The 26,931-nt window shown below is 40.8% G+C and overlaps 1 protein-coding gene across 2 annotated transcripts in view; it reads right to left on the reverse strand.

Moving 5' to 3' along the window:
- Positions 1–3,695: 3,695 nt before the first annotated feature.
- The window catches only part of LTA4H (leukotriene A4 hydrolase), a 35,630-nt gene continuing 12,394 nt past the window's right edge, over positions 3,696–26,931 (reverse strand). Inside the window, exons 4-19 of one of the 2 annotated variants that reach the window (XM_074271312.1) lie at positions 26,677–26,745; positions 25,373–25,477; positions 21,775–21,827; positions 19,494–19,566; positions 18,971–19,111; positions 18,006–18,029; positions 17,168–17,238; positions 16,182–16,293; positions 15,060–15,204; positions 13,997–14,100; positions 13,124–13,194; positions 11,900–11,954; positions 9,173–9,268; positions 7,062–7,144; positions 6,157–6,261; positions 3,696–3,964 (exon numbers count right to left, since the gene is read on the reverse strand). In XM_074271312.1, the coding sequence (XP_074127413.1) occupies positions 3,847–3,964; positions 6,157–6,261; positions 7,062–7,144; positions 9,173–9,268; positions 11,900–11,954; positions 13,124–13,194; positions 13,997–14,100; positions 15,060–15,204; positions 16,182–16,293; positions 17,168–17,238; positions 18,006–18,029; positions 18,971–19,111; positions 19,494–19,566; positions 21,775–21,827; positions 25,373–25,477; positions 26,677–26,745 (1,425 nt within the window). In that variant the 3' untranslated portion in view covers positions 3,696–3,846. Of the gene's footprint in view, positions 3,965–6,156; positions 6,262–7,061; positions 7,145–9,172; positions 9,269–11,899; positions 11,955–13,123; positions 13,195–13,996; positions 14,101–15,059; positions 15,205–16,181; positions 16,294–17,167; positions 17,239–18,005; positions 18,030–18,955; positions 19,112–19,493; positions 19,567–21,774; positions 21,828–25,372; positions 25,478–26,676; positions 26,746–26,931 lie in introns of both variants that reach the window. The other variant, XM_074271313.1, reaches the window with a different exon arrangement.

Genomic DNA, 26,931 nt, shown 5'->3' on the forward strand with positions numbered 1-26,931 from the left:
TTATCTCCCTCTAGAAATGTTTTAACCCAGGCCGGACCAAATGAGGGGGTGGGGCACTATTTGTAGGGAAGGAATTGATTTTTTAAAAAAGAAGCCCTCTCTCACTCTGCCCTTTGGTCTATACCGTGCAATCAAAGGCCTGCCTGATCTAAGCAACAGAGGGGACCCGAGCGTCAGAGGTAATTCAGTGAATGAGCTGCCACTGGGAAGAAGTAAGAGTCAACTTAAGCCTTATGTCAACTGATACAGGGTGAAGTGAGAAGAACCAGGATCACATTGTACACGGTAGAAGCAACCTTGTGTGATGGAGAACTGTGAATGGCATAAGTATTCTCAGCAGTCTCCAAGACAATTCCAAACGTGAGGAAAAATGTGATCCACCTCTACAGGAAAAAACTGAGCAAAGAACAGAAGCACGCTTTCTCTTTTTCTTTCTTTGTTTCCTTCTTTCTTTCTTTCTTTCTTTCTTTCTTTCTTTCTTTCTTTCTTTCTTTCTTTCTTTCTTTCTTTCTTTCTTTCTTTCTTTCTTTCTTTCTTTCTTTCTTTCTTTCTTTCTTTCTTTCTTTCTTTCTTTCTTTCTTTCTTTCTTTCTTTCTTCCTCTCCTTCCTTCTTTCTTCCCTCCCTCTCTCTTCCTCTCTCTGTCTCTCTTTTTCCTTCCTTTCTTTTTCAGCAATATAATCATCTAAGACAATCCCAAAGGAATCATGATGAAAAAAGTGATTTGCTTCCAAAGAAAAGAATATAGACTAAAGCATGCAATTTTTTCTCCCTCCCTTCCTTCCTCTTTCTTTCTTTCTTTCTTTCTTTCTTTCTTTCTTTCTTTCTTTCTTTCTTTCTTTCTTTCTTTCTTTCTTTCTTTCTTTCTTTCTTTCTTCTTCCTTCCTTCCTTTTCTTTCTCTTTCTTCTTTCCTTCCTTCCTTTCTTTTCTTTCTTTGTTTCTTCTTTTCTTTCTTTCTTTCTTTCTTCCTCTCCTTCCTTCTTTCCTCCCTCCCTCTCTCTTCCTCTCTCTGTCTCTCTTTTTCCTTCCTTTCTTTTTCAGCAATATAATCATCTAAGACAATCCCAAAGGAATCATGATGAAAAAAGTGATTTGCTTCCAAAGAAATGAATATAGACTAAATCATGCAATTTTTTCTCCCTCCCTTCCTTCTTCTTTCTTTCTTTTTCCTTTCTCTCTCTCTCTCTCTCTCTCTCTCTCTCTCTCTCTCTCTCTCTCTCTCTCTCTCTCTCTCTCTCTCTCTCTCTCTCTCTCTCTCTCTCTCTCTCTCTCTCTCTCTCTGTAAAAGGGAAGCCAATCAAAGAGACCTTTTTCCTCTTGCTTGTTCAGGTTCATTAAGCCACTGTTTGGAAAGAGCTCTATCCACTCCCAGGCTGAAACTTCTGATTATATCTATCCTGGAACTAGGGCAGAGTTTTACATAAATCCCACAAATATGTATCTCCACAGGCATTCTCTGTGCATGACAATTTTGAAATAATTAATGTTTTTTCCAAGCTATTGACCAACCAAGGTTTCAGAGGACTGATGACTTTACACATTATCTACTGTGATATGAAGGACTCTTGGCACAGAATGAGACTATACAGCGTGTTCCAAAAGTCTTTAAGCTATTAAAGTTTCACTAAGACTTTTGGGATGCCCTGTATTTTTTATAGACAGTTTGGGAATTTGCCTGGGCATTTTGTTAGAAGGTGAAGGAAGGAGCAGGGAGACAGAAAAAAAATATTTTTTGATTAATGGGGAAAATATTTTAATTGAATAAGTTTTAATTAATTTTCATTTAATTTTGACTGACCGTGCATGAGTTTGCCAGCATAGATCAGCACATACGCTGTGATTTATAGTCCTTAGAGTCACTTGGCGATATTGAATGATTAACTGATTAGTCCAGAATCACACAGCAATCACATTAGAGGTGAGACTAGTTCTTGGGTTGTCCTGACTTTGAGGCAGGTTCTCTACTGTAGCATTGGTAGAGGGAGATTTCTCATTAGGAGTTCCTATTCTAATTAAATCTTCCCTCCCCTCAAAAAACAACAACAAAAAAACCAACAACCGCAGTAAGAGCAACAACAATAATAATAACCCTTTATAAGTGCCTTCTGATCTGGTGAATTTATGCCTAATTCAATTAAGCTCCTAGAGAAGTCATGCTCCCTGTACCATTGAGTATAGCATTTTGTTATTTGGTTGTTTCAAATGTATCTGACTCTTCATAGCTCCACTTAGGGTTTACTTGGCAAAGAGACTGGAATGGTTTGCCATTTCCTTCTCCAGCTCTTTTGTCAGATGAGGAAACTGAGGCAAACAGGATGAAGGGACTTGGCCAGGGTCACTGAGATCTGAGGTCAGATTTGAACTCAGGAAAATGTGTTTTCCTGACTCAGGACCAGTACTCTATCCACAGCAGTTCCACCTAGCTCCCCCATGTGTGTATAACTTAATTGATGGCCTAAATTATGTATACAATAGAAATATAACTAATACCTTCCTAATTTTCTTTCCTTCCCTTTACTTCTTCCCATTTTCCTTCCCTTACTTTCATCCTTTTCATTTTTCTTGTCTTCTCCCTTTCTTTTTCTCCCTGTTTTTCTCCTTCCTTCCCCCTTTCCTTTCCTTCCCTTTGACTTGCCCCACTTTCATAATGAACTGCTTGTCCCTCTTTAGGTAGCCTGTGTCCCTCCCCATTTCTCTCAGTGATAGTGGATGTACTTCAGACCCTCAACTGACTTTACCTTTACTATAGCTGAGAACTCTGCTCAGCTCAAGGAACCCATCTGACTCAGTTTCTCCATTGGAGGAGATTACAGGAGTGCCTCACACACACGTGGCCAGAGAATTACTTTTCCTTAAATAAAAATCACTGCAGGCATTAAAAAAGAAAAAAGGATGGGGCATTCATTCTCTGCTTAGAAGGGGTTAGTGCATGATAAATGAAGTATTTTTGATGAAGAAAGCGTGTAACTGGTGAACTAAATAATGGAAATCAGATCTCCTAAATATAAAATTTCTGTTCCAATGGTTTGGATCTGAATTCCCTTTGGGACTTCTCTCTCAATCTCTGTAAAACTTCATCAAAAGACTCTTTCTTATTGAGGAGCCCCAGATGGGATAGAAAACCAAGGGTAAGTGTTCTTCATGTATAAATAATAATAAACAATCTGGCCCCTCCAAAATCTATTGGCTTTGGAAACAACCACCAAAATTACTAGAGGAGCCGAAGGTGGTCAGCATTTTGTCAGCTAAAGAGACAGATGGGAAGAACACATCAAAGACTGATCAGTGCCAGTCTTAGGCAAAATAAAGAGCTCTGTCCAGGAAGATTCCCGACCCTAAAGGCAATACGACCTGGTTTATTTTTTTTTTTTTGTTCACGGGGGGTTGCTAATTAATTTTGCTACTGTATTAGTTTATTATTAAGTAAGGTGATAACAGACTAAGAGCAAAAGGTACCCATGCTTTCAAGTTTATTAAAAAACTAGACATTCGATTGTGCTGAAGTTGTGGATGGCAGCAGCTTCCAACAAACAACCCAAGTCATGTATTAATCATAATAATACAGAAGCATTTTTGTGGACAGTGGGTCGGGCCTGGATGGCTTTCTTCCTTTCATGGGTCTGACATCTTAAGAACCACTAAACATGGCAAGTTTCCCAATGCTGCAGAAATTCTTTTTGACAAATAGGAGGCAGCTTTAAAAATCTCAGCTTGATTTATTTTGGCAAAAATCACTGATACAATAGAATACAAATCTGAGTAAATGGGAATGTGTGATTACAACAGCGATTCACAGAACGTATTTCAATCATTCACTATGAAACTGAACGGCGGGCAGGAGAGGTCCTCAGTCCACTTTCAGATCCTTCCCCACTAGCATGGCAGTCACGGGATGCATACTAGCTTTGTGTTGCTGATAGGCACTGAGAGCCAGATCCCGGGACTTATCAAAGGCAGCAAGATCCCTGCAAAAGATTTTTACATAATTTTATACAACACAACATTATATAGAACTTAACACAAGGCTAAATGATAATGTGTATCTGCTTGTGTCATCTTTTAAAAAATAATCTTCTCCATGCAATTTTCAACTGCTTTTCAAAATAAAAGCAGACTATAAATTCCAGGAAGGCAGGTTAGGCTCTGTTTCTTTGTCTCTCCAGTGTACAGAATAGTGTCCAGCACACAGTTAGTATTTAATAAATGCTTCATTTAATATGAAAAGCAATTCATTAAAAAAACTTAAGGAGATTACAGTAAAAAAAAAGGAAAAACCACAACAGTTTAAATGCCGAAGACAAATGGAAACCCTGAAATAAGGACGTGACTAACCACTGCTTATTTGTAAGCTTGCATAATTCCTAAAGGTGAATATTAAAATACAGTCTTTAATATTCTGTATCAAACTGGACTCAAATGAATTTAAATCACAAAATAGAAAAGTTACGGAAGCATCATTTTTTCCCTATGAAAAATACATTTTTGTATAACCTTTTGCATATTCCTTCCTTACCCTTCCAGAAGGGGAGGCAGGTCTGGGTTACAGAAGGCTTCCATTTCCAAAGAAAGGCTTCTCTGAAATACCAGTATTTCAGAGTACTTGTGACAGAGCTGGGGTGGGTCCACTATTCCTAACAGAGAAATGCAACCCTCCCTTGTCTTCTCAGACGATCTCAGGGCGTTGCCATCACCCACTTGCTTGCCAAGTTGGCAAGGAATCTATGTAGACATAGTTGGCCTGATCTTCCGCCATAACCAGGTCCATCCCTAACGCCTCCTCAGCTCAGGGTACAGTCGGCCAAAGTTCCTCAGATTCATGGCCCATTGAATGAAGAGACATGGAGGCAGGATTTAAAAGCAAGACTTATGCCGTTATTAATTTCCCAATGTCCTAGAAAAACTGACGTTATAAATCAAATTTGGCTTAATTAATTTACCAAACCATAAACTGAATGGGTTTTTTTCATTTACTAAATTTAATAAAGCCAGCAGGGAATTAAGTCACCCAACAAGTTATCCATGACCATCTGGTTTGATTGTCCCTGTGAAAATTGCAATGTCTGGAGCGAGGGATGTCACAGAAAACATCCCCAACAGTTTCTTTTCCTGGCTTCCTGCTAATGACTGCTTTTCCTTTCTACAGCTCCTAATCAGTCTATTAAGCATTGATGAAGTCCTTCCTGGAGGCCCTGAGAGTGCTCCCCACCCATGAGCAGCAGAGGCAGTGCTCAGAACTATACTCCTCAAGCCTTTGGGAATATTCAGATTTTTAAAATGTGACTGGCTTCCCCCCAACCCTGGCAAATAATTCTAGGCTTCTCTTCCTCACTCCCTCCAAATCTCCCGGGGAACTGGCTAACCCTCTTCATTTAAATGTTCTGGCATCCATACAAACTCAGAGGGGAATAATAGGGTTGATCATATCACTTATCTTGGATCTCCAAATAAAAGCCTGTCTTCTCCATAAAGTGAAATAAATTTGGTGGATGGAGATCTGGCCTCGGCGTCAGGAAGCTCCAAGTTCCAGTTCCACCCCTGACATGTGCAGACCACACAGGTCTCACAGAGTCACTTCCCCCCACGGGGAGGGCTCCAGGCCAAGTTCTAGGCTGTGAGTGGCCCAGATCAGGGGAACCAGAGCTCTGGCACCCATCTCTAGCCTGGTTCTCAGTGGTGTCTGAGATGGAAACTACAACATCTTGGTGATGTTTGGGCGCCTTCTGGAGAGGAGCACTGAACCTACAGAGCAGACTGGATTTTCTTCAAGCTTTCTAAATAACCTTTGGGGGTTGCCAGGAATTCCTCCTGATGACAGCACTGGGAAAACCTGACCTTTTAAAAAAGCTATCTTTGGATTGACTTTCCTCAAAACAGAACTAGAAGCCATAATACCTGGGCCACAACATACTTATATCCCCATCCCCATGTGGCTGCCTTGCCTCCCTACCCTGAGGCCTCCCTTCAGCTTATGATCCCCCCATAGAACAGGTGCTCCTTGACCCATCTTTGTTCCCTCAGAAGCCTGCACAAAGGAAGCAGTGTGTGCTGGCCAACTAAATATATACTAAATGTGGGGAGAGAAATGAAGTAATTGGCCCTTCCTGCCACTGTGCTGTGTTAGTGCTCAGAAGACATTCTGGACATCAAGAGGTCTTACTTGAACAGGGGGCGAGTAAACTTCAGTCTTCCTTGTCCTGTGGCCATTTCTAGAGCCAGGGGCACAGCATCCTCCCACTTGGACTGGATGCAAAGGCGCAGCCACCTGATGAGAGAAGCAGCAGACAAGGAAGTCAGGGGTGGAAAACTGGAAAGGGCCTTTGCCGGGCCCTGAATCCAGTCCTTTTTTTATACAGGAAGAAACTGAACCCTGGGGAATGAAGTAACTTGATTATTGTCCCCAGGTGACTTTCAGTGACAGTCAAGATCTACTAGAAGTACCGATGTTTTCCAAGGATTCGACATAATGGGAAACCAAAGTACCAAAAAGTTAAGTCCTGGAACAAGGCCACTCAGGACAAGGCTCAAAACTCAGTGTACCTAACTTTATCTCACCCTAATTCTCTTATGCAAAATCACCATCAAATACTAACTCATTCTCAGAAAGGACTTACTTATAGCAATAAAACAGAGAACAATTTCTAAATCTGTTAAAAACCCTTAGTACCCCCACCCAACTCCTTTTTCCTCTTTGAAGATTCCTCAGGCTCCCAAGAGGATGCACAGTGCAGGTGTTAAGGAAATAGGAAATTCTGCTTTCTGAAGTCACTGGGATCTAACAGCCCCAGTGTGAATTTTAATGAGGAATGCTTTAATGAGGTGCTCTGAGTCACGTAACAGAGAAGATGGATCCCAATAGTTTGGGAAGAAAGCCTTTTTGCCACAGGATCTCTTCTCTCCCTATGTCACAGCAAGGGAACACATGCGTGCACCACCGACAGGAGGAGCATGACCCTCCAAGGGAGCCCCAGGAGGGTGAGAGGAGCCAGATGGCCAATTTCTCTGCCTCCCCCTTCCCAATGTCTATGTGGAACGCCCCTTCCTTTGCGATACATGTTCATATACCTGAAGCGAATCTCGGAGTTTTTAACAGCATTGAAGTTGTACACCTCCTGCATCCGCTGTACGTGTGACACTGGAATTGGTGCCTAAAAGAAAAGACAAAGTGTCACGGGCCACTTCAGCTGTGTTTTTTGGAAGAAAAGAGTTGGAGAGAGGCATGATTTCAGCTGAAATACGGAGAATTTTGCAAACCAAAAGAATTATGCTGGAGATGACCAAATGACACAATGTATTCAGGACAGAGCAAACTCTGTATGAGTTTATCATTAACAGAATTCTGCTCCCTGCTGGGTCGCTGGCTGTGAAACCATGGGACGCAGGTCAGGGCCGGCCTCTGCACGGCCTGTATGTGCGCTACTTCTCAGGGGGCATCTCTCACCAGGACAGGTGCCGATCTTATTGCTAGAAGGGCTTTCCTCACTGCAAGTTCAAAATAATAAATTTGGCACAAAATAATTTTGGGAAGAGTAATTTTAACATTGTCTTGCAGTTCAAAGCCAAAAATATAGATGGCAAAATCAGAGAATCCAAATGGACCATAAGAGAAGGGATACGCCACATACTGGCTTGCATGATAGCTCACAGAGCGAGGGTTCCACTGGTTCTGAAGAGCTTCAAACAGACGACTGGCAGCGTGCCTTCTAAAGCTTTACGGATTACAGCTAACACACTGGCCATGCAGGTGAAGATCACTTTTCCTCTGTAAGTGATTATGACTGTTGAAACCTTTCCTCAGGGACCTTCTCTCCCCCTTGCGACCCTGGGCTCATCCTGGTCCTGGGCCAGCAGGGCAGGCCATTTCTAAATCATGTCCTTCCTTTCCCCGTTTCCAACTCTGTCTTCTCTTGTTGGAATGTAAACTCCTTGAGGAGAGGGGTTATTGTGCCTGCCTAAGCACTGCATAAATGCTTTTCAAATCAATTTGAAGCAAAGCATCTATATAGTTTTTTTTTTCTTTTTTTGGGGGGGAGGGGGAAATGACTCAAAGTCTTCCATATTTCTCTTAAAAAGCAGAATACAAAAATGGATCCAAAACTGAGCTATCCCAAGTGCAATGATTGTAATGGAAGGGTTACAAATTATTTTCCAAATTACTGTTTCTCATAGGATCACTATTGCTTCTTCTTTGTATACCAACCGAGTTTTTAAGACTGAAGTTTATTCCTATTCTACTGAGCACCAAAAGCCTTCTCCACAACCACATACAGAGATCTGTCCCCTGTGACTGGGGTCCGTGTGGGGTTTCTTGGCCAACTGACTGACTTGGCATCAGAGACTCTCCAAGGCCAAAGGGGATCTGAACAGGAATTCCCTCTCCCAACAACCTCAATGTGTCTGGCCTCCTTTGAAAACCACCAGGGAATTCTGCTGAAATTATCCGTAACTTTGCTGTAGTTTTTGCCCATGCTGCCATTTGGCCTAGAGTCCCTCTGTATTTCCCCCTCATCTCTCCCTGCTCTCTCCTGTGATCCACAAGCTACGACATCCTGTTGACCAATTCTCTTGAGCCTCTTTCCACCTCTCATCCTTGTGTTTGGCAGAGAATTTGTGCTACCTTCACGAGGGGAATACTTTTAAGAATGAAATAAGCCAGGATTCAGCCTCTAACTAACTTAGAAGACTATGTGGCTTCCAGTACTAGGGCACATTGGGAAGGACATTTTCCCAAAGCCAGGGAGCTGCCACTGACACATGGATTCAAAAAAAGAAAAAAGAAAAAGAAAAAAAAGGCATGAGCCTTTACTGTCACACCAGTTCAATATAACTGGTTTCTTCTGTAACCCTCTGTGTTTTGTTTATGCATTTAAAAACATCATTCTGAACAGGGGTGTAACTAGTTAATGCTAGAGGGGTCCAGGACATGAGAGCCTTATTCTGTAGCATTTCTGGCAAATGGTCATCCAGCCTCCACCTGGAGAACTCACACTTCAAGGAAAAGAGATCAAAAGGACTTATGCACCACATGTTCAGATGCTTTTGGAATAAATTACTTTTATAGATAATTTCTTCCCCCCCCCCTTTTTTTTTTGTTCCTCTCCCTGTGATAAGCTATAATATTGCTCTTGGCTTTCCCCCCCATTTTTATTTCCAATACTTTGACATAGAGCACTTACCGCCACTAGCATCAATGCTAGAAACTCAATCAGCTGATGAGAAGACATATCCTTTAAGTCTGCTGAAGAAAATGTGCCCAAGTCATCTTCTTTGGCCTAAAAAATAATCCAAAAGGCTCCTTTAATATCCAAGTTTAAAAGTAATACATAATCACATATATTAAGAATCTGAGCAGAATCCAACTTCCTGTATAAATATAACTTTAGTTTTTAGAACTTCTCAAAGAACCAAGGATGCTATTATCACATATCTTTAAGAGGGAACAGAATTTTGAGGGGATTGTTTCCTCTATTGCTCATAGAGATACATCAACAGCATCCACAGTCTCTTGGGGCGAAACTATGAAAATAAAGGTTAAAACAAACAGAAAATGAAAGAATTGGGGTAAAATTATTGTTTGGCTTGTAGAATTGACAAGAAATTATAATGCCCCAAGAAGCAGTAAAATAAATCATTCCCTCCTTTTTGCCACTGGTAGTATTTTTTTAAAATAAGGTATATTAAAAATATTCAAGGTAATTTACATGTGGGCCAAGGACCAAACTGTATATTTTTATAAATACCCTACTGGTTAAAGGTTACAACCCAGTATTTTCTTCTATCCTAGGATAACCTATTTTATTCTAATTATCATGAAATTATTGCTTATATTTGGATTTCCTAGGAAAATGCTTTTCCAGAAATTTGCAAGATTAATAGCTATTAAACATAATTTACCAAAAATTGCAAAACCATCATTTTTAATATATCATTTTCATTCAGGAGGACCGGAAGGAGGACTGGTAACTGTGGCAATCCTCTCCGTTTGCCCCAGGTTCTGTTTTCTCTTCCTTCTTTCTGCTGATTAGCTATTCGGCACAAGAAAATAGGAGAAAACATACAGCTACTGTAGTTTTCTTCTCAGGCTTAGCACAGTGCTTGGGACACTAAGTGTTTAATAAGTGTGTGTGGATTTGTTAACTAGATAGCTGGTTTCCTTTTGATGCTTTTGGGAGAGAAAAAAAATTTGTGACCTTCTCCCATCATTAAGGACAACTTGGGGGGCATGTGAGGAACAGGAGTTTGAAGTATCCAAAGGTTTCTAAAGCATCAGTAATAAAGTGCATGTACAGGTTCACTTTATAAACCTGAAAGTTATGTCTGTAGTAACAATTCACATTTACATAGCAATTTAAAGTATGCAAGGCACTTTACATATGTTATCTCATTTGATTCTCAGAACAAACCTGGGAAGATGGTGCTATTATTAGTCCCATTTTTCAGAAGAAGAAACTGAGACCAAGACTGATTCAGTGATTTGTCCAGGATCACTCAGTTAGGCAGTGTCTGTGGCAGGATTTGACCACTAGAGTCCACTACACCTTGTTGATTCTTTGTTGGCTGACACTCTCACACTAAATGCGTCAGAGCACATGGCTGATTTTATTTTTTTAGCCAACCTGACGACCAAGTCCAAACCTCTGGTCACTGAAGTCACGGCTGTGGCCAAGATGCCACCCTACAAATGTGCCCCTGACAGATCTGCTTCCCTCCAGGGCAGGGAGATCCAAAGTTACAGCAGCAATCTTCCCAGAGAAGGCAGCTGGGTAATGTCACAGACACAGTCTTATTTGCTGTTGACCTCGGTTTCCTTAACTGTAAAATGAGGAATACAATGGCACCTATCTTCCATGATTACTGGGAAATTCAAATGATCTGTGAAAAGTGCTCCTGAAACTTCCGAAAGCACTAAGTAAAAATCATCTAATAGTAGTAGTTGTAATGGTGATGGTGGTAGTAGTAGCAGCAGTAGTAACTTAATTCAAACAATTAACAAGAATTTATTATGATCATTCTAAAGGGTCAGATAAATTTATGCTACCTGATTTAGGGCAGAAATAATAGGCAAAATCTTTAATTATCTTTCTAACATTCTCAACAATGTAATAATAGTAACTTTAAAGTTTTGTACACAGGTCAAAAGAAAAAAAAAATTGCTTAGATTTCAAAAGTATGTTTGAATCACATATTATATTACACATCGAAAACCAAGTCACTTAAATGAGTTAAGCAGCATCTGTAAAATGGGAAGATACTTAAATGTTTCTCCATGCCTCTAGGCAGTAATAATCACTCTGAAAGCCAGAAAAGGATGCCAAAATGTATGCTTATTATTATGAGCACTAGCATGAATAACCATTCATATTTAATTTATGGAATAGAAGAAGTAAGGAAATGTAATTCATAGCTAGTTATCCATTGAATAATTTAGCTAGTAGGTAGAGGGACACAGCTGCACCTTGATTTCACTGGCACTTCCTAGCAGAAAGTTCTAGGAGAAGAAAGGCTCTCTGCCAATGCAGGCCGACAGCTTCTCTACCGCCTTCAGTCTTAGAGACTCGTCTGTAGTTACTAAGACCTTAAAGACCTGTGCAGGGTCACACAGCCAATGTGTGTCAGAGGTTGTCCTTGAACCCAGGCCTCCCTGGAGCCAAGGCCAGTTCTTGCACCCTTCCCCCATGATGCCTTTCACTAGCTAGAAGGGGTATTAAATTCATTTTGTTCTACGATGACAAAAACAACAGTTGCTTACACACAGCAGGTGCTTAATGAATACTTTTTTTAATTGAAGAGAACAGTAATTTACCCATAAAGCCTTGCCCTTTAGCTAGAAGTGCACTTAAATATACTTTTTTCTTAAATGTCTCAATTTTTAAAAGGGCCCAGAATCCCTCAGGCCTACTCACTTTGATCCACTGTTGGCTCAAGTTAATACAAGCCTCTGTTAGAGTCATATCGTACCTGAAAAGAAAGAAAAACAAAGAGTTTATGAAGAGATGAATAGCTATCTTTTTTCCCCATCAAAATAGTCCTGAGTTCAAACCCAGGTGAAAAGGTAGAAAGCATTGGAAATATGGACTCTTTTACCTGAAGAATCAGAAGGGAATTCTGACAAATCCTTTTGAATGAAGTCTCATACCCATTTTACCTAGTATTACTACAAATTGGTGCTCCTGAAGGAGGCCAAAAATTCTCAGCAAATGGGAGTCAAAAGTACAAATAGCTGGAGACTATATGAGCCCCTATAACATGAGAGGAGGCTCCACACAAATCGGAGGGATGCTTGGACTCCTGGGCTTCCATCCGTCTGTGCCCTGGGGCCCACATTTGGTCCTGAGCTTTCCTAGGATATGTCTCTGGGTATAGAGTGCATGGGGCGGCTTCAGAGCTCACTTGAGTGCTCCGAATCCTTTGAGGGAAGTTGGAGGCGGCCGGGGGAATGCAGTCTGTTCTGCCAGGGCCTTTAGTGGGGCAGAGAGGCCTGATGTCAGGGAGCACCTCCCCAGAAGGGGCTGGGAGGGCCTGCGAGGGGGGTTTGGACTACCCACCAGACTTGCCCATGCAGCCTCTGCTGTCCCTGCCCAAATGGGGATGCTGACATTTGCCCAGGCTCATATAGCTAGCACTAAGTGCCTGAGGCCAGATCTGAACCCCTTCATAACACCCAGCTGCCGTGCCAGCATTTCTTTGTTAAGAATCAGTCACTTCCCAGAAGCCAAAGGTGACATGTGTTCTCAGTGACTCGCTCATGGTCTGCTCTCGGGCCTCGCCAGGGTCCTGGCTATGCTGGGAGAAAGCGAGTGCTCACCGGTCCTGACAAGGGGGAAGGTCCGGATGGGCCGGGGCTCATTGGGAGCCTGACCGTTCCATGGCCTTGTTTTGGCTATTAGCAGGGGGAGCCTCGGAGCTCATCAAGCCTCTTGAAGGTGTGGAAACATCTCGAGATCCATGAGCGGGTGAAATGAGCCGGGGTCTCACCAGGCACAACACGCTCTGATGCTTTTCCAGGGACAGAGTGCATGGGGGTGAGAGCTCTGAGCATCATTTCTGCAGCTCCCCCCCTCCCAGTGACTTTGGGAGGAGGCTGGACCTGGGACGGAGGCCCACTGGCTTCTGAAGGAAACACTTACTTTGGCTTTACAGGTGGCAGGCCAGGAGAGAAGAACCAGGCATTCCAGTCAACTTGGTTAAGAACATCAGTCTGCAAGCAATTGGGAAAATATTTCAATCTGCCACATGACAACCTTTCTCTGCCAAAAACAGGCCCCACACGAGACCTGGGTCTTCACGTGTGAGGTCATGAGTACATCATAACTATATAAATATTAAGAGATACTGTGGGACAGCACATGGAGTGGGTGAGACTCAGAGAGGAAGGTTCAAATCCTGCCTCCTGACACTTTCCTGCTGGGTGATCCCAGACAGGCCTCATGGGATTGGTTTACTAAGACATCTGTGGGTTGCTATGTGCCCCGGGGGAGGAAATTCTGACACAAGGAGCTGCCCACCCTGAGCAGGTCCTTCATGTGTATTATAAGGACAGGAGGAGCATTTACAGAGTGGTCTAAAGTTTGTGAAGCTTGTGGCAAACTTTCTCTCATTTGATTCTCACGACAACCTTGGGAGGTGGAGGCTAGCAGTACCTTCACTGTACAGAATATATGTATAAGTATAACATTGTGCCTTGTGGCGAGAGCCTCTCCATGCAGCTCTAACAAACATGGGTGAGCTTATGGATTGTATAGTGCCTGGCTGAATGATAACTTCAATAAGCAGGTCTAGGATACAGAGATGTTTTTAAAAGAGAACATCAAATTGAGGGTCAGAGGAAAATTCTATAAAATCATTGACATGGTTTTGATCGTGTACTTTAAAAATCCAAAAATAAGGAGGGCATTTAGTGAGTTTATCCTTGAAATGATTCTAGCCCACACCTCCCAGGTACAAAGTGACTCAAAAGAGTCAAAAGTGGCAGGAATAAGAGCACGCCATCTTCCCCTCACCTTGTCTTTGAAGTGGGCATAGAGGAAGGCTTTCCAGTCATCGGTGGTTATGCTCTTATAGGAAAATTCCTTAATATACGCTTTTAAGAAGGCCAGGAAAACCTCTAGGAGAAAAAGACAAAAGGAGCTCTGACTGAATGGTCAGTCCAGGACCATGGAGAGGTCAGAAGCCAGGTCTGACTGGCTCCCTGCCCTCAAAGGGCTTGCACTCTACTTGTGAAACCCAGACTAACACCTGGGAACCCGGGCCTGGGGAAGCAGGGTGTGGTTACGCAGGAAAGAAGGGGGGGGAGTGTGGACAGAGGCAAAGGGCATGGGCATGGAGGCCTGCCTGCAGGAAAGGGCCCCTACAGGAACATGGCAGATGAATTTGAACAGGGAGGGTGAATCAGCCCCAAAGACTTGGGAGACTCACTGAATTCTCACAGCACCCCGGGAGAGTGGGGCAGCACAGGCCATGGAGTCAGGAGCCCCTGTGTTCAATGCCACCACTGGTACTTACTAGTGGTGTGAGTTTGGAAAAAGCACTTAACCTCTCTGAAACTCAATTTCCCCATCTGCCAAATGGGGCAATAACGGAAGCAGCAGGACACAGTGAACTAGCTTTTGAGGCACAAGATCAGGGTTCAAGTCCTGTTTGACAGACTAGCTGGGGGAATCCAGACAAATCACTAATCCTCTCAGTAGCCCAGGTAACTATGGCTGTGTTATAGAAAAAGTGCCTGACTGCTTTGTAAATACTTAAAAAAATTTTTTTTAATTTATTTAAAATTGAAATACAAAACAAGAAAAAAATTGAAAAAAGAAAGAAAAAAGGAAAAATAAACAAAAACCATTGTTGTGTACCCAGCAGAACATCAGGGAGGGTCCAAAGTATGTAACAATAAACTTCCAAATGAAGAAAAGATATGGAATAATAGTTACATTCTGCTTTGTAAACATCCAAGGGCTATGCTAATCCAAAGGAAGAGGTTAGTCTTGCAATTGTGAAAACGATGGACAGGACAGACCTGCTCTCAGAGAAATGCTTTAGGAGAAAAGTGAAGACAATGTCCAGCGTTACCTGGTCCTCCCAGAAGCTGTTCGAGATAAAAGAGCAGAGCAAAGCCCTTCTCATAGGGGACGGAGGAATACACCTCGTCAGGATCCACGTCCTTCAGGCTCACCACCAGCTTGGTGAAGGCATGGGTGTCTCCAAAAGTCTTGATCTACAAGAAACAAAATCCAGTAAATATGATCCAGCAAGACAGCCAAGGGACAGAAGGGTGAGGGCAGGGTAACAGGACATTAGGCTTGGAGTAAGTCCCGAGTTCAAATCCCGCCTTGGACTCTTACTAGCTGTGTAGGCCTCTGTCTGCTTCAGTTTCCACAAGCATAAAATGGGGATAAATAATCCCTACCTCTCAGGACCACTGTGAGGATCAGATGAGACACTATAATGTGCCTGGCATGGTGCCTGACAGAGTAAGTGCTTAGAAATGTTAGCTGCCACCACCATTATTATCTTTAAATGGGGATGAAAGCAGCATCTCCCTCCCAGGGTTATGTTGTGAGGAGAAAGTGAGATGGTATTTGTAGAGGCTTTTGCCCACCTGAAGGTCCTGCATAAATGCTGGCTGCTGTTACACCCACCACTATAAGTGAGTGAGTGCTGAGGGAACCAACATACTTCCTCAAAGGTGGGGAATTTATTTTTATAGCGTCCACCAATGAGTCACATTTTTTTATTTTTGGAGGGCAGAGATTAAGTGAGCATCCAAATTCAATTGTTTTGCAGGACAATTAAATACGGTACCAAAAGTGGACCTTTAAACAGGCGTTATCTCAACTGATCCTCACCTCCACCCTGTGAGGAAGATGCCGTGATTAGCCTATTTTACAGATGAGGAAACTGAGGCATAGAAGGGTGAAGTGATTTGGTGGGATGAGCTGGGTCCTGGAGGTCAGCACTCCCACCAGCTAGCTGCTCTTCCCAGCTGGGCCCATAAGGCACCATTTCACACCATCACTCTCAGTCTTGTGCACTGACTGACATTGACCTAGACCCTGCAGACATCCTTTGTCTCTCAACAGTGTCTCACAACACTGACCTTCCAGTTCTACGCAAACGTTAGAATTAGCTGCTGAGTCTCGCCAAAGTGTGGTCAGATCTTTAAAGAGGAGCTCTGAAGGACAATCATCTTACCGAGTTCTTTAATTCTCCCCATCCTCCCAAAGCGTGGAAATGCCTGAACTTTTCACCAAATAACCGACCACAAATATGGCGCTCCAGGTACACGGTATGTCCTTCATTTAACCTAGAGAAGAAAAAGATCAATTCTCAACAGCAAAGGTAAGAAAACATTCCATTGAAACAAATTTCTTTATATTTTTTGATTCAAAGTCAACAAGCATTTATTAAATGCCTACTGTATGCCAGGCACTCTGCTAAGCACTCCATCAAAGACAGATGAAAGGAGCTTACTCTAATAGGGATGTGCACACACAGATAGACACAAGATACAGAGAGGACAAACTGCAGTAGTTTAGAAGGAAAATCCTGCGGTTCAGGAGGACTGGGAAAGGCTTCTTGGAGGAAGCCACGAAGGCCAGGGGCTGGGGAGGAGGAGGAGTGCACAACAGCAGTGCAGATGCCCAGCCTTTGGAGAGAGGAGGTCCTAGGAGGCTGAGGCTGTAGGATTAAGGAGACTGGATAGCCAGGAAGGGGCCCAGTGATGGAGGGTAGAAGCCCAGCAGCATTTTCTATTTAATCCTGGCAGGAACAGGGACCTCTGATGTTTAATGAGCAGAGGAGACGGTCTGGCCTATGCTCCAGGAAGATTGCTCTGCAGTCAAGTAGAGGCCAGCCTGGGACGGGAGAGGGCCTCTGGAGAAAGCATCTCCTTCAGGCAGCGGGCCAGACGGCCCAGACTAGGCCCAGCCTCCGGCCCAGCCCTGGCCAGCACTGTCTGAGGACACTGGGTCCCACTTGATCCCAGCCACAATCTGGACCCCGCCTCAGCCCACACCCAAGACAGGTGACGCTGGGAAAGAACCCATGATCAGTCAGGCACCTTCTCTGGGCCCGGTAACACATCCAACAGAGAACTCATGATCTTACGGGGAATATGAGACGTCCATAACAACATGTGCACAAACCAAGGGAGATAAGGGCCGGTAAGAAAATCCTACCAAAAGTGATCCCAAGTTTTGTTTGTCACCAGGTTTCCTGTCCAGCTGTGAGAGATCTCATGGGCAATCACCTGGGGGAAGGGGAGAAGCTGTCAGACCTTGCAAGGGGAACTCTCTTCTTTTCCTCCAAATTTTCTGAAGCTTAGTCTCTAGCTAATATATTCAAAGCCTCATTAAATATATTAAGTCAATTTTTTAAAAAATCCAGAATATTATTTGACCAAAAAGTAAGTAGAAAGAGAACAGTTTAAACATATAAAAACAATCAAAGAAACTCAAAGGAGGAAGGAATTATTTTTTAAAAAATTTTAGCAATGCTCTCTCTTAGTTAAAATCTACTTATAGTAGAGAGTTGAGGGGAGAGGCACATTCCACAAATATATCCCTTGATTCTGTCAAATTCTAGCCCTGAGGTTCGGACTACAGCCTCATTAGACCTTAAGAAAATTTTGCAATTTTTCCTCCTTTTATTTTGACTGCAAGAAAACGGAAGTTTAGAGATGAATGGGATCTGGGAGACCACCTAATTCAACCCCACAAGTGATACAGGCCCAGACATGCCAAGTGATTTGCCCAAAATGGGACCTACATCAGGGAGGCTTTTCTCCACTCAATGCTCTCTGCTCTGAAACACTCTGACCCTATTTTCTGACTAGTAAATTCAACTCATAAATCAGAGGTAAGAAAAACCAAAGCAGAGAGTCAATTGTATTCTGAACTACACACTGCTAATCACCTTTTTTAATGTTATTCTACTATTATAACCTGATGAAAGAGCATAATTTGGCTGCTTGACAGTTTTTTACACCAAGAGTACAGTAAAAGAAACTTGACTTACATTGGAGAGTGACTTGTCACCTGCCTGAAACACAAAAAAAGAAAGTTACCTTCAGGCTAAAAATTAAATCTTCAAAGGGATCTAAAGATAAGTTGTATTTCTATCTCATGTTGGGGAATTAAGAACCACAGAAATTCTGTGACTGGGACCCTCATGTGATAAAGGAGATACCTGAAGAAAGAAAAAAGGGGATGTAAAACCAAGCACTGAGCTCAGGACCCATATTCCTCATTATGGGTAGGCTTTAACATTGGTATAAAGCCCTTCTTTCGGGGCTTTTCTTTTATTGGTTATTTTCCCTCTCTTCTTTTTCTCTTCTCTAATAAGTAGTACTGAAAATAAATAAATGTACTTGTTCAACAAAGCCAGGTAAATGGTCTAATCCTGGTTCTACTGTGTGTAGCTGGCACATTATCAGCATGACCATCAGCCACATATGATCAGTGTAATTCCACTGTCTGGAAGACACCCAAACAAGGGAGATGCCTATTATAGTAAACTTACTCTTCCAGCAAAATCCAAAATCTTTTGAATATTTTCTCTTCTAAATATAGAGGGTTTAAATTAAAAAACAAACAAACAAAAAACCAACAGTAATAAATAGCTGTGATTATCCATATTGAATATGTTTACAAAAATTAAGTAAATAAGTGAAAATATTTGTTCCTATGACTCCAAGGTTCTTCTCATTTTGGCACATTTCTGAGAATGACTTAATAGCTTCATATGATTTTTTTTTTCATTAATTCCCTTGAAATTCTTGACCTTTTGTTTTTCCATATGAGTTTTTTGGGAGTCTGGTATAGCACTAAATAAATAGATTAGTTTAGGGAGTATTGTCATCTTTATTATATTTGTTTGCCCAATCCAAGAGCATTTAATATTTTTCCCATTGATTAGATGAGACTTTATTTGTGTGGAAAGTGTGACTTAATAGCTTCAAATTGCACAGTATTAGTACTTACCAATAAAGTGGGAGTCACAAAAGTAAGGCAAGGATTCTCCATGCCACCATAAGGAAAGGAAGGTGGCAAGACCAGTAAGTCATACTGTCCCCAAACATAAGGTCCTCCCAGATCTTCAGCAATTTTCAACATCCGTTCAGTCTAGAGAAAATAATTCAGATTGCTTTCTGCAAAGGCTCCTGTTTATTTATACTTAACAGCTATATATTACTTAATAAGAAAATATATTCCTTTCCCCCAACCTCTTTACAGAGTTTAAGGACTATGAGCATAGAACACTGTATAAAATGTCAAATTTTTTTCAACATGTTGGTTCATTTTGCTGAATCCTGCCTCCCTTTTTTATTCCTTGCTAAAAGATATCTCTGGGAGGAGAAATACATTAGGTAATATCAATGATATAAAACCAAAAGATGATAATAAATTTTTATTTAAGAAAATAAAATGTTTCTATAATCTCATTGACCATGAAAATAACTAAAAATTAATCACAACAGTTAAAAATAAGAACTCAATCACCAACCTCAGAAAATTCCAGAGCAGACTTTTCCACCTGTTCTTTCTCAGACCACACCAATGTTCTTGGACCAATCTTTCTGTAAAATCATACTTTAATAAATTTTTAAAATTCAAGCACATTTTCTGATATTGTATCAAATGTCCCATCCTACAATGGGGAAGTAGGATTGCCTGGGAAAACAATGAAGAGGTGGGTTCTCCACACAAAGCTGATATTCTACATATAGCTACTCGTACACTGTTCTAAAGGAGGCAGGAGCTGGCCCAGAAGAAGGATGAGACAGCAAATGCCTTTCTAGGAATATGTAGGCTCATAGTAAAGATTCCAGAGCAGCTGGAACACACTCTTCCTCCTCCCATTCCAGGCAGGAAGCTAGCTAATAGGAAGTTGCTGCTGCTTCTTTTTTATATGTAGAGGAAATAAGTTAAATGATTTGCCCAGAGTCACAGAGCTAACAAGTATCTGAGGCCAGATTTGAACTCAGGTCCTCCTGACTCCAGGGCTGATGCTCTATCCACTGAGCTACCTGGCTGCCTCTAGAAGTAAGCTTCTTTTCTCTCTCTCTCTTTTTTTTTAAATTTGATTTATTTAATATTTTTCCCCAGTTGCATTCAAAACAAAATTTTTTATATTTGTTTTTAATATTTTTGAGTTTTAGGTTCTCTCTTTTATCCCCACCCACAATTAAGAAACCACATATGAAGTAATGCAAAACATTTCCATAAAAGTCAATTTGAGAAAGAAAACATAGATCCCAGCCTAATAAAAATAAAAATCCTCAAGAAAAATTAAGTTGAGAGAAAGAGGGAGCGGGGAGGAAGGGGAATGCTTCAATCTGTATTCAGATGAAATCAGTTTCTTCTCTGGGTATGGATACAATTTTTCATCATAAATCCAGAATAGTTGTGGATTATTGTACTAGCTAATAATAGCAAAGTCATTTATAACTGGTCATTCCAGAACATTGCCATTACTTGTATACAGTAAATTTCACTTTGTTTGAGTTCATGGAGGACTTACAGGGCTATTTTTTTTTCTGAGAGCATCCTGTTTATCATTTCCCATACAACAATAATATTCCATTATAATCATATATCATAGTTTATTGAGTCATTTCCTAATTGATAGTCATCCTCTCAATTTCCAGAGTTTTTTTTTCCCCTGAGAAGAAAACTGCTATGAATATTAAAAGCAAGCTTCTTAACCTGAGGTTTGTGAACTTAAAAAAACCCCCACCTCAATATATTTCATTATAATTGACTTCTTTTGTAATCCTATTTTGTGCATTTAAAAACATAATTCAGAAAAATCCATCCCTATATTTCCCTAGACTCTGCCAACTAATATATAGGAATAAAATTCAGGAAAATGAATTCTTTCCCATACTTCTAGGAAACCATCCCACTGAGACACGAAGGGGCAAATGGGGCCAACCACTTGGATTATTGAAAACGGGGTCTCTCCTTGAATGGTGATAAATTATGAAGCAACTTCTTTATTCAAATGGATTAGAATACTCATAGTAAGAACAAATCAAAAATAATCAGTTTTGGCCTTATTAAAGTCTTTACACTCTCCCAATCTGTACTCCAGTACCTCTTAATATAAAGGGATGGGTTTGTTACTGGCATTATTGGCTTGGAGAGATTCACAAATGAGATTATGTCCCAAAGAAGAGGTCAGAGGAGATATCCCTATCTTACTCTTTGGCAGAAGTCTGAGACTCTTTGGGTCTCAGACTTTTTTAATGAACAGATCTGTTGTTTTTTTTTCCTTTACATTTCTTTAAACAATATTTGTTATATAAGATGGCTCTCTGAAATATGGGACAGAAGGATACTGGGGAAAATTCTGGTGATATAGAAAAAAATAATACAAATAAGAATTTATTCTTAAAAATAAGATACTGGAAAAATTATGGAAGTGGGGGTGAAGTAACCATTCATGCAAATAAAGAATGCCACAGAAGTAGGATGATAAACTGCAATGTGTGATATATCCAAATCTATATTTCATATTCAAGATGATTTTTAAGATCTTTCCCAAAGAACTCAGAATCTCAGAAAAGTGAATGTTGAAAACTGTCAACACATGTAAATGAAAACAACAAAATACTATTAAGTAGGGAAAGAGAAGGTCTTCCCAAAGGATAATGTATATCTCAAGGAAGAAATGAATCAGTTGCTGATTATTAACACCCATGAAAAGTTCACGGGTCTAATTTATCTTGCTACCCCAAGTCTAATCTTCCCATTGACTTCAAGCTAAATACAAAAATACTCACCTGCTTTCTAAGGCCCCAACAACAAGAGCAATCAGATAGCACGGTATTGGGACCTAGAGGGAAGCAAAAAGACAAACACTTGTATTATAGTCCAAAAACTACCAATGAGGAAGACAATGGATGCCCAAAAATTAAATAAATAAATTCCCCTTCCTAGGGGAACACATAGCATGGTCTTTTATCTGTCTGTCAGAAGTAGTTCACCTTTTGAGGAACCAACTTGCTCTAGCTCTGGGTGCAACCCATTTCAAAATGACTCCTCTCCTCCCTCCCGAATGCTTCTGTTTTCCCTCATGGACTTGTCTGGGCATTATTTTGCAACTCATGTCATTAGTGGTAACAACATACTTTAAACATCTCTTAAAAACAAAAGGCTATTATATATTTTCCCTCTGTCTTATTAGAATGTTACCTACAAAGGTATATTTTCCCTTTATCTCTTGTTATTTTATTACTAATTATCATAGAAATACAAATATTTCCAGAATTCTTGAAGTGATAGACCCACTTCCTGTTAAAGCACTTCTGTTTTTACAAAACTTCCTTTTATGTTAGCTTGAGGCATGATGGGGGGGTTGATCCCATAGATAATCAATTCTTGATTTAAAGGATTCTAAGACAGGACTCCTGATATTATTTTTTAAAATATGCTTAGCTCTTCAACATGAATTGTAGAACTTTAGATCTGGCAAACACCAATGAGGTCGTGGAGACTAAGCCCAGCCAGAAGGAAGGATAAGGAGCCTATCCAGACTCCATGGAAAGACCTTGAGGGATGGGAATCTTCAGTCTCCTGAAGAAGCCCCTTCTACTTGGGACAGCTCTCATGAATAGCAACTTTCTGCCTTAAACTAGTTGTAAAGTGAAGCTTCCAAATCTCTGTTTAAAAAACTTGTCTAGGCCCATTTGCCTGATTCTTCCAAGACAGCAGCTATCAGGCCCCCTGAAGTCTTTCCTCCTCTGGACAGGTGTCCTTTTCCTGTCTCCAATGCTATCCCCCTTCTCCCAGAAATGCTCTAGTTTGACAACATTCTTCTTAACATAATCTGCGCAGAGCTGAATCCAGAAAAGGGATTCGCTGAGGTTATGGCAGAAATCCAGTCCTTTGGTCCCGTACAAGAAAGACCCTCCTAACAATGGGAGCAATCTGAAAACAAGCCCCCTCTCCCCCCACCAACCTGAAGGTAAAGAAATTGCCATCATTAGAAACGTGGGAGGAGGCAACTGTTCAGTTGTTTTCAGTCATGTCCCACTCTTCAGGACCCCCTTTGGGGTTTTCTTGTCAAAGATCCTGGAGTGGTCTGCTATGTCCTTCTCTAGCTCACTTTACAGATGAGGAAACTGAGGCAAATAGGGTGAAACATTTGTCCAGGGTCACACAGCTGGGAAGCGTCTCTGGCCACTATGCTACCTGGCTGCCTAAGGAAGTTTTCTTTTCAGAAGTTGTATGTTATAGTGTTGTATGCTTCAGGGAAGGTCTGGGCTGGATAGCTTCCAAGACACCTTCCAAAGCTGAGATTCTGGGAGCCCTTTCCTGATCCAAGCAGAAGTAGCAGGAGAAAGGATTTAAGAAAATTCATAGCCCCAGAACCATAGATAAAAAGAACAGATTACAATAAATGCAAATATTAACTTTGTATATGTTCATAAACAGGCTTATAATAAGCAGAATGCCATAAAAGAATATTAACTGGTATCTATTCAATGACAAAAGGTCTTGGAAGGCTTCCAGCATGCTAGCCGGCCTCCTGCATTTAATGATCTGTAGGATGAGATGAACGATAGCCTCACAGTGTGAGCAGGAAAGGATGAGTCGCAATCTGCACATTTGAAGGGAGTCCACCAATTATGAGATCACAGATCCAATGGGGTATAAGTCACAACAAATACAGAGACTTCAAAGAAAGGATGTAAGAGTTAGCAAGTGATGTTGAGAGAAGAACAAAACACAGACCAATGATAATGGGAAAAGCAAAGGGAAAATGGCTAAAGCCAGATCTGGGATTGCACTGGTGCTCCTGGATAAGGAGACTCTTTCTCCTAATGCATGTCTAAAATTCTCTAAAATTAAAAAAATTAAGCTAATAATGCCTTGAGTATTTTTATAGATTACAATTCAGTTTTTATTAGTGCAAATAAGGAATATATTAAAGTGGGTACATGGCTTTTAATTTTTTTCTCTGTGAAGTTATATTTATATATAACCAATATAGTGATTGGTTTCTAATGGAGTGAGAATTCAAATAATTTGACCTCTTGTCAAACATAGAACATAGTAAGTGCTTAATCAGTCCTCATTCATTCTTTTGTATCATTTTGCTTAACTGTCATTAGAGTATATACTTTGCTTTAGTTCTGTTAACATTTGTCTGCATTATTAAAACAAATTCACACCCACACCCACACACCCACACCCACACCCACACACACACACACACACTCCCAAAAGCATTAGGGCACTTTGAAACTATGAAACCTTAAAAGCACACCAAGATTTTTAAGACATTGTCTATAATACAACGTGAACAGATATTTCTATAGGGAGAACCTCAATTTTAATTTCTCACTTAATGGCTGTTTTCTCTCCAAGAAGAGATCACATTCCCCTCACCAACTCATTTACTACTCACTCACTACTAGATTACTACCACCTACTATTAAATACTAGAATTAGAAATTCACAGCTAAAAATGAAACTTCCTCCCAAACCACTGCCCAAGATCACTTAGTCCAGTCCCTTCATTTTGGAGATGAGGAAGCAGAGGCCTAAAAAAATTAGGTCTTCGGGTCATCCATTCAGAGCTGTCCGAGCTCTCCCAGCAAGTTAGCAGACGAGCTGGGGCTGAAATCCAGGCCAGCTGAGATGAGCAGAGTGACAGTTGGCAGGGAAGAGTAAGAGAGCAGATGGGCAGAAGGAAACAGGAAGAGATCTCTAATTTGAATACATAATCACAGATGAGAATTTTCCAATATTTCTCTTCTTTTATATGAAAAAAGAGTCTACTGTTGAAGCACATAATCTAAGTACTCTACTAAAGGGAAAATATATTTTATTATTAAAGAAGTATACCCTATGATAAACTTAGTGTTCTATAAATTCACATTCGAATGCATTTATTGTAAAAATGACAAAAAGAAATCCCTGTTGCCTTTGGTTAAATCTCTTAAAGGAAGAATTAATTTCTCTGATTCAACATTTCCTCATTTCCTAAATGAGCACTGAATAGCTGACTTATCAGATAATTGCAACATGATATTCACAACCACCACCTTTATCTTGGTAATCTAAGCTTTTGTTTCTGAAGATTAAAAATAGCAAAAAAAGTTTCAAAAGAAAATGGGAATGGAAAACATTCTTACTTTAGATTAGAATATTGTACTAAAAACAATTAAGATGTAAGACAGAAAAACACAAAGAAAAACATGTATGTGTGCGTGTGTGCACAAATACCGCCCCCCAGAGTCCCAAAGGTCTTAGTGCAGTCTGTAATTAGGAAAGCTCAAAACCGCACCAAGACTTTTAAGACCTCCTATTTACATTACAGTATGGATGGACATTTTTGTCCTTGCAAATATACAGTCTGGACTATGATCTTACTTTTTGTATGAATTTATAGATTTTCCTACTGGAGTCTGCAGGATCAGGGGCTTCTCCATCACGGACAGCACTCATAAGAGCCACCAGTTCATTAGGAACTGACACCTAATCAAAAAGAAATATGAGATCCCCATTAACAATGAAACTCAACCCACAATTACTTAACATACATATATTAAAGAGTTTCCCTTCCCCCCTTCCTTTGTTCTTTAGCCGCTCATCATCTGAAATCTGTACCAATGTGGACACGAACTGCTCTGACAAAGACCCAGACCATCCCTGTGCCAAGCTTCTGCATTCCCTGTTAATACAAATCTGAAATTCTGGGCATCAGAAGTATTAAATGGCCTGCAAATAGCTGAGACATCGTCTCCAGCCACATATTAAAAAGACGACAAGCTGTTATAGACATATTCTGGATGCAGTTTCCTCCAGAGGCCTACCTATCTGAGGGGTTCTAGCACCATAATTCTTGGAGTTTTCTATAAACACCAGAATTTAGGTTTTAGCCTTAAAGATTTACTCCATGGCCAACTAAGGCCTTTAAGATCTCTTAGCTGGAGATGGGCCATAATTTGGTTTAAAACTGAGAGCAGAGAATAGTCCAGAGTCAATCTTTAATTATATAAAACACCAGTTCTCTTATTTAAATGAAACACTGAGACCCAGAAAGATCCCAAAGGGCCAGGAATGCTGGTCTCCAGACCTCTGGTGCTATGCAGTCTCCACTAAATTGCTTGTTTTAAGATCCTAGAGTTATCAGAAACCCAGGAGGACCCTCACAAGATCCCATTTATTTAGCTAAGTGGTTTGATTCCTGATTCTGGATGAGCTCCAGAAGAACTGGCCTGTCAGAAATGCTTATACATTACATAATTCTGTAACCTCTACTACTAAAAAATATCTGCCCCTATTCTCTGACATCTCCATATCCCTATATCTGTGTTAATTGAACCTAAAAAAAAAATGTAATGTTGAAAAGGTAGTTGCTTTAAGTTTTAGCTATTTTAAAAACCTTTCCCCACTTGGATATTTTTTACCGGGCTCCAGGGTATAAACACTGCTTATTCTTAATTCAGAGCTGTCCTTTCCTTTCTAAATTCAGAAAGGATGGGCACTGGTCTCACTCCACATGAAAGCTGAGGTCTCTGTTCATAGTCCTGGGTCTGGATTTAATACAGCAAATCCTCTTCTAGCTATCAGATCTTCATGTAACGATCTATAACAACCATAAAACATGACTCCACACGAATCCTGGACAGAGGGACAGCTCCTGACATTCCCTGGAAGGCACGCTGTCCTACCTCAGCACTGTAGGTCAGCTTCACAGAGGGAGTGTCCTGGCAGGGGAGAATCGCTCTGCAGTGGATGGCCTGGGACAGAGGAAGGAAAAGGAGAGACTTTGAGTTGCCAGTGTATTTCAGAAGACCTGGGGACAATTCAGAACTGAACTGTTTAAACCAAAGTCATGTTTTACAGCAATTTAGGATTTTGACCGATTGTCAAAATTTGGTTTGTCCACAAATGGAAATGGAACCTTTATTTTCCATTTTCATACA

The sequence above is a fragment of the Sminthopsis crassicaudata genome, chromosome 5 (genome assembly GCF_048593235.1).
Source record: "Sminthopsis crassicaudata isolate SCR6 chromosome 5, ASM4859323v1, whole genome shotgun sequence".
NCBI classification, from domain to species: Eukaryota; Metazoa; Chordata; class Mammalia; order Dasyuromorphia; family Dasyuridae; genus Sminthopsis; species Sminthopsis crassicaudata.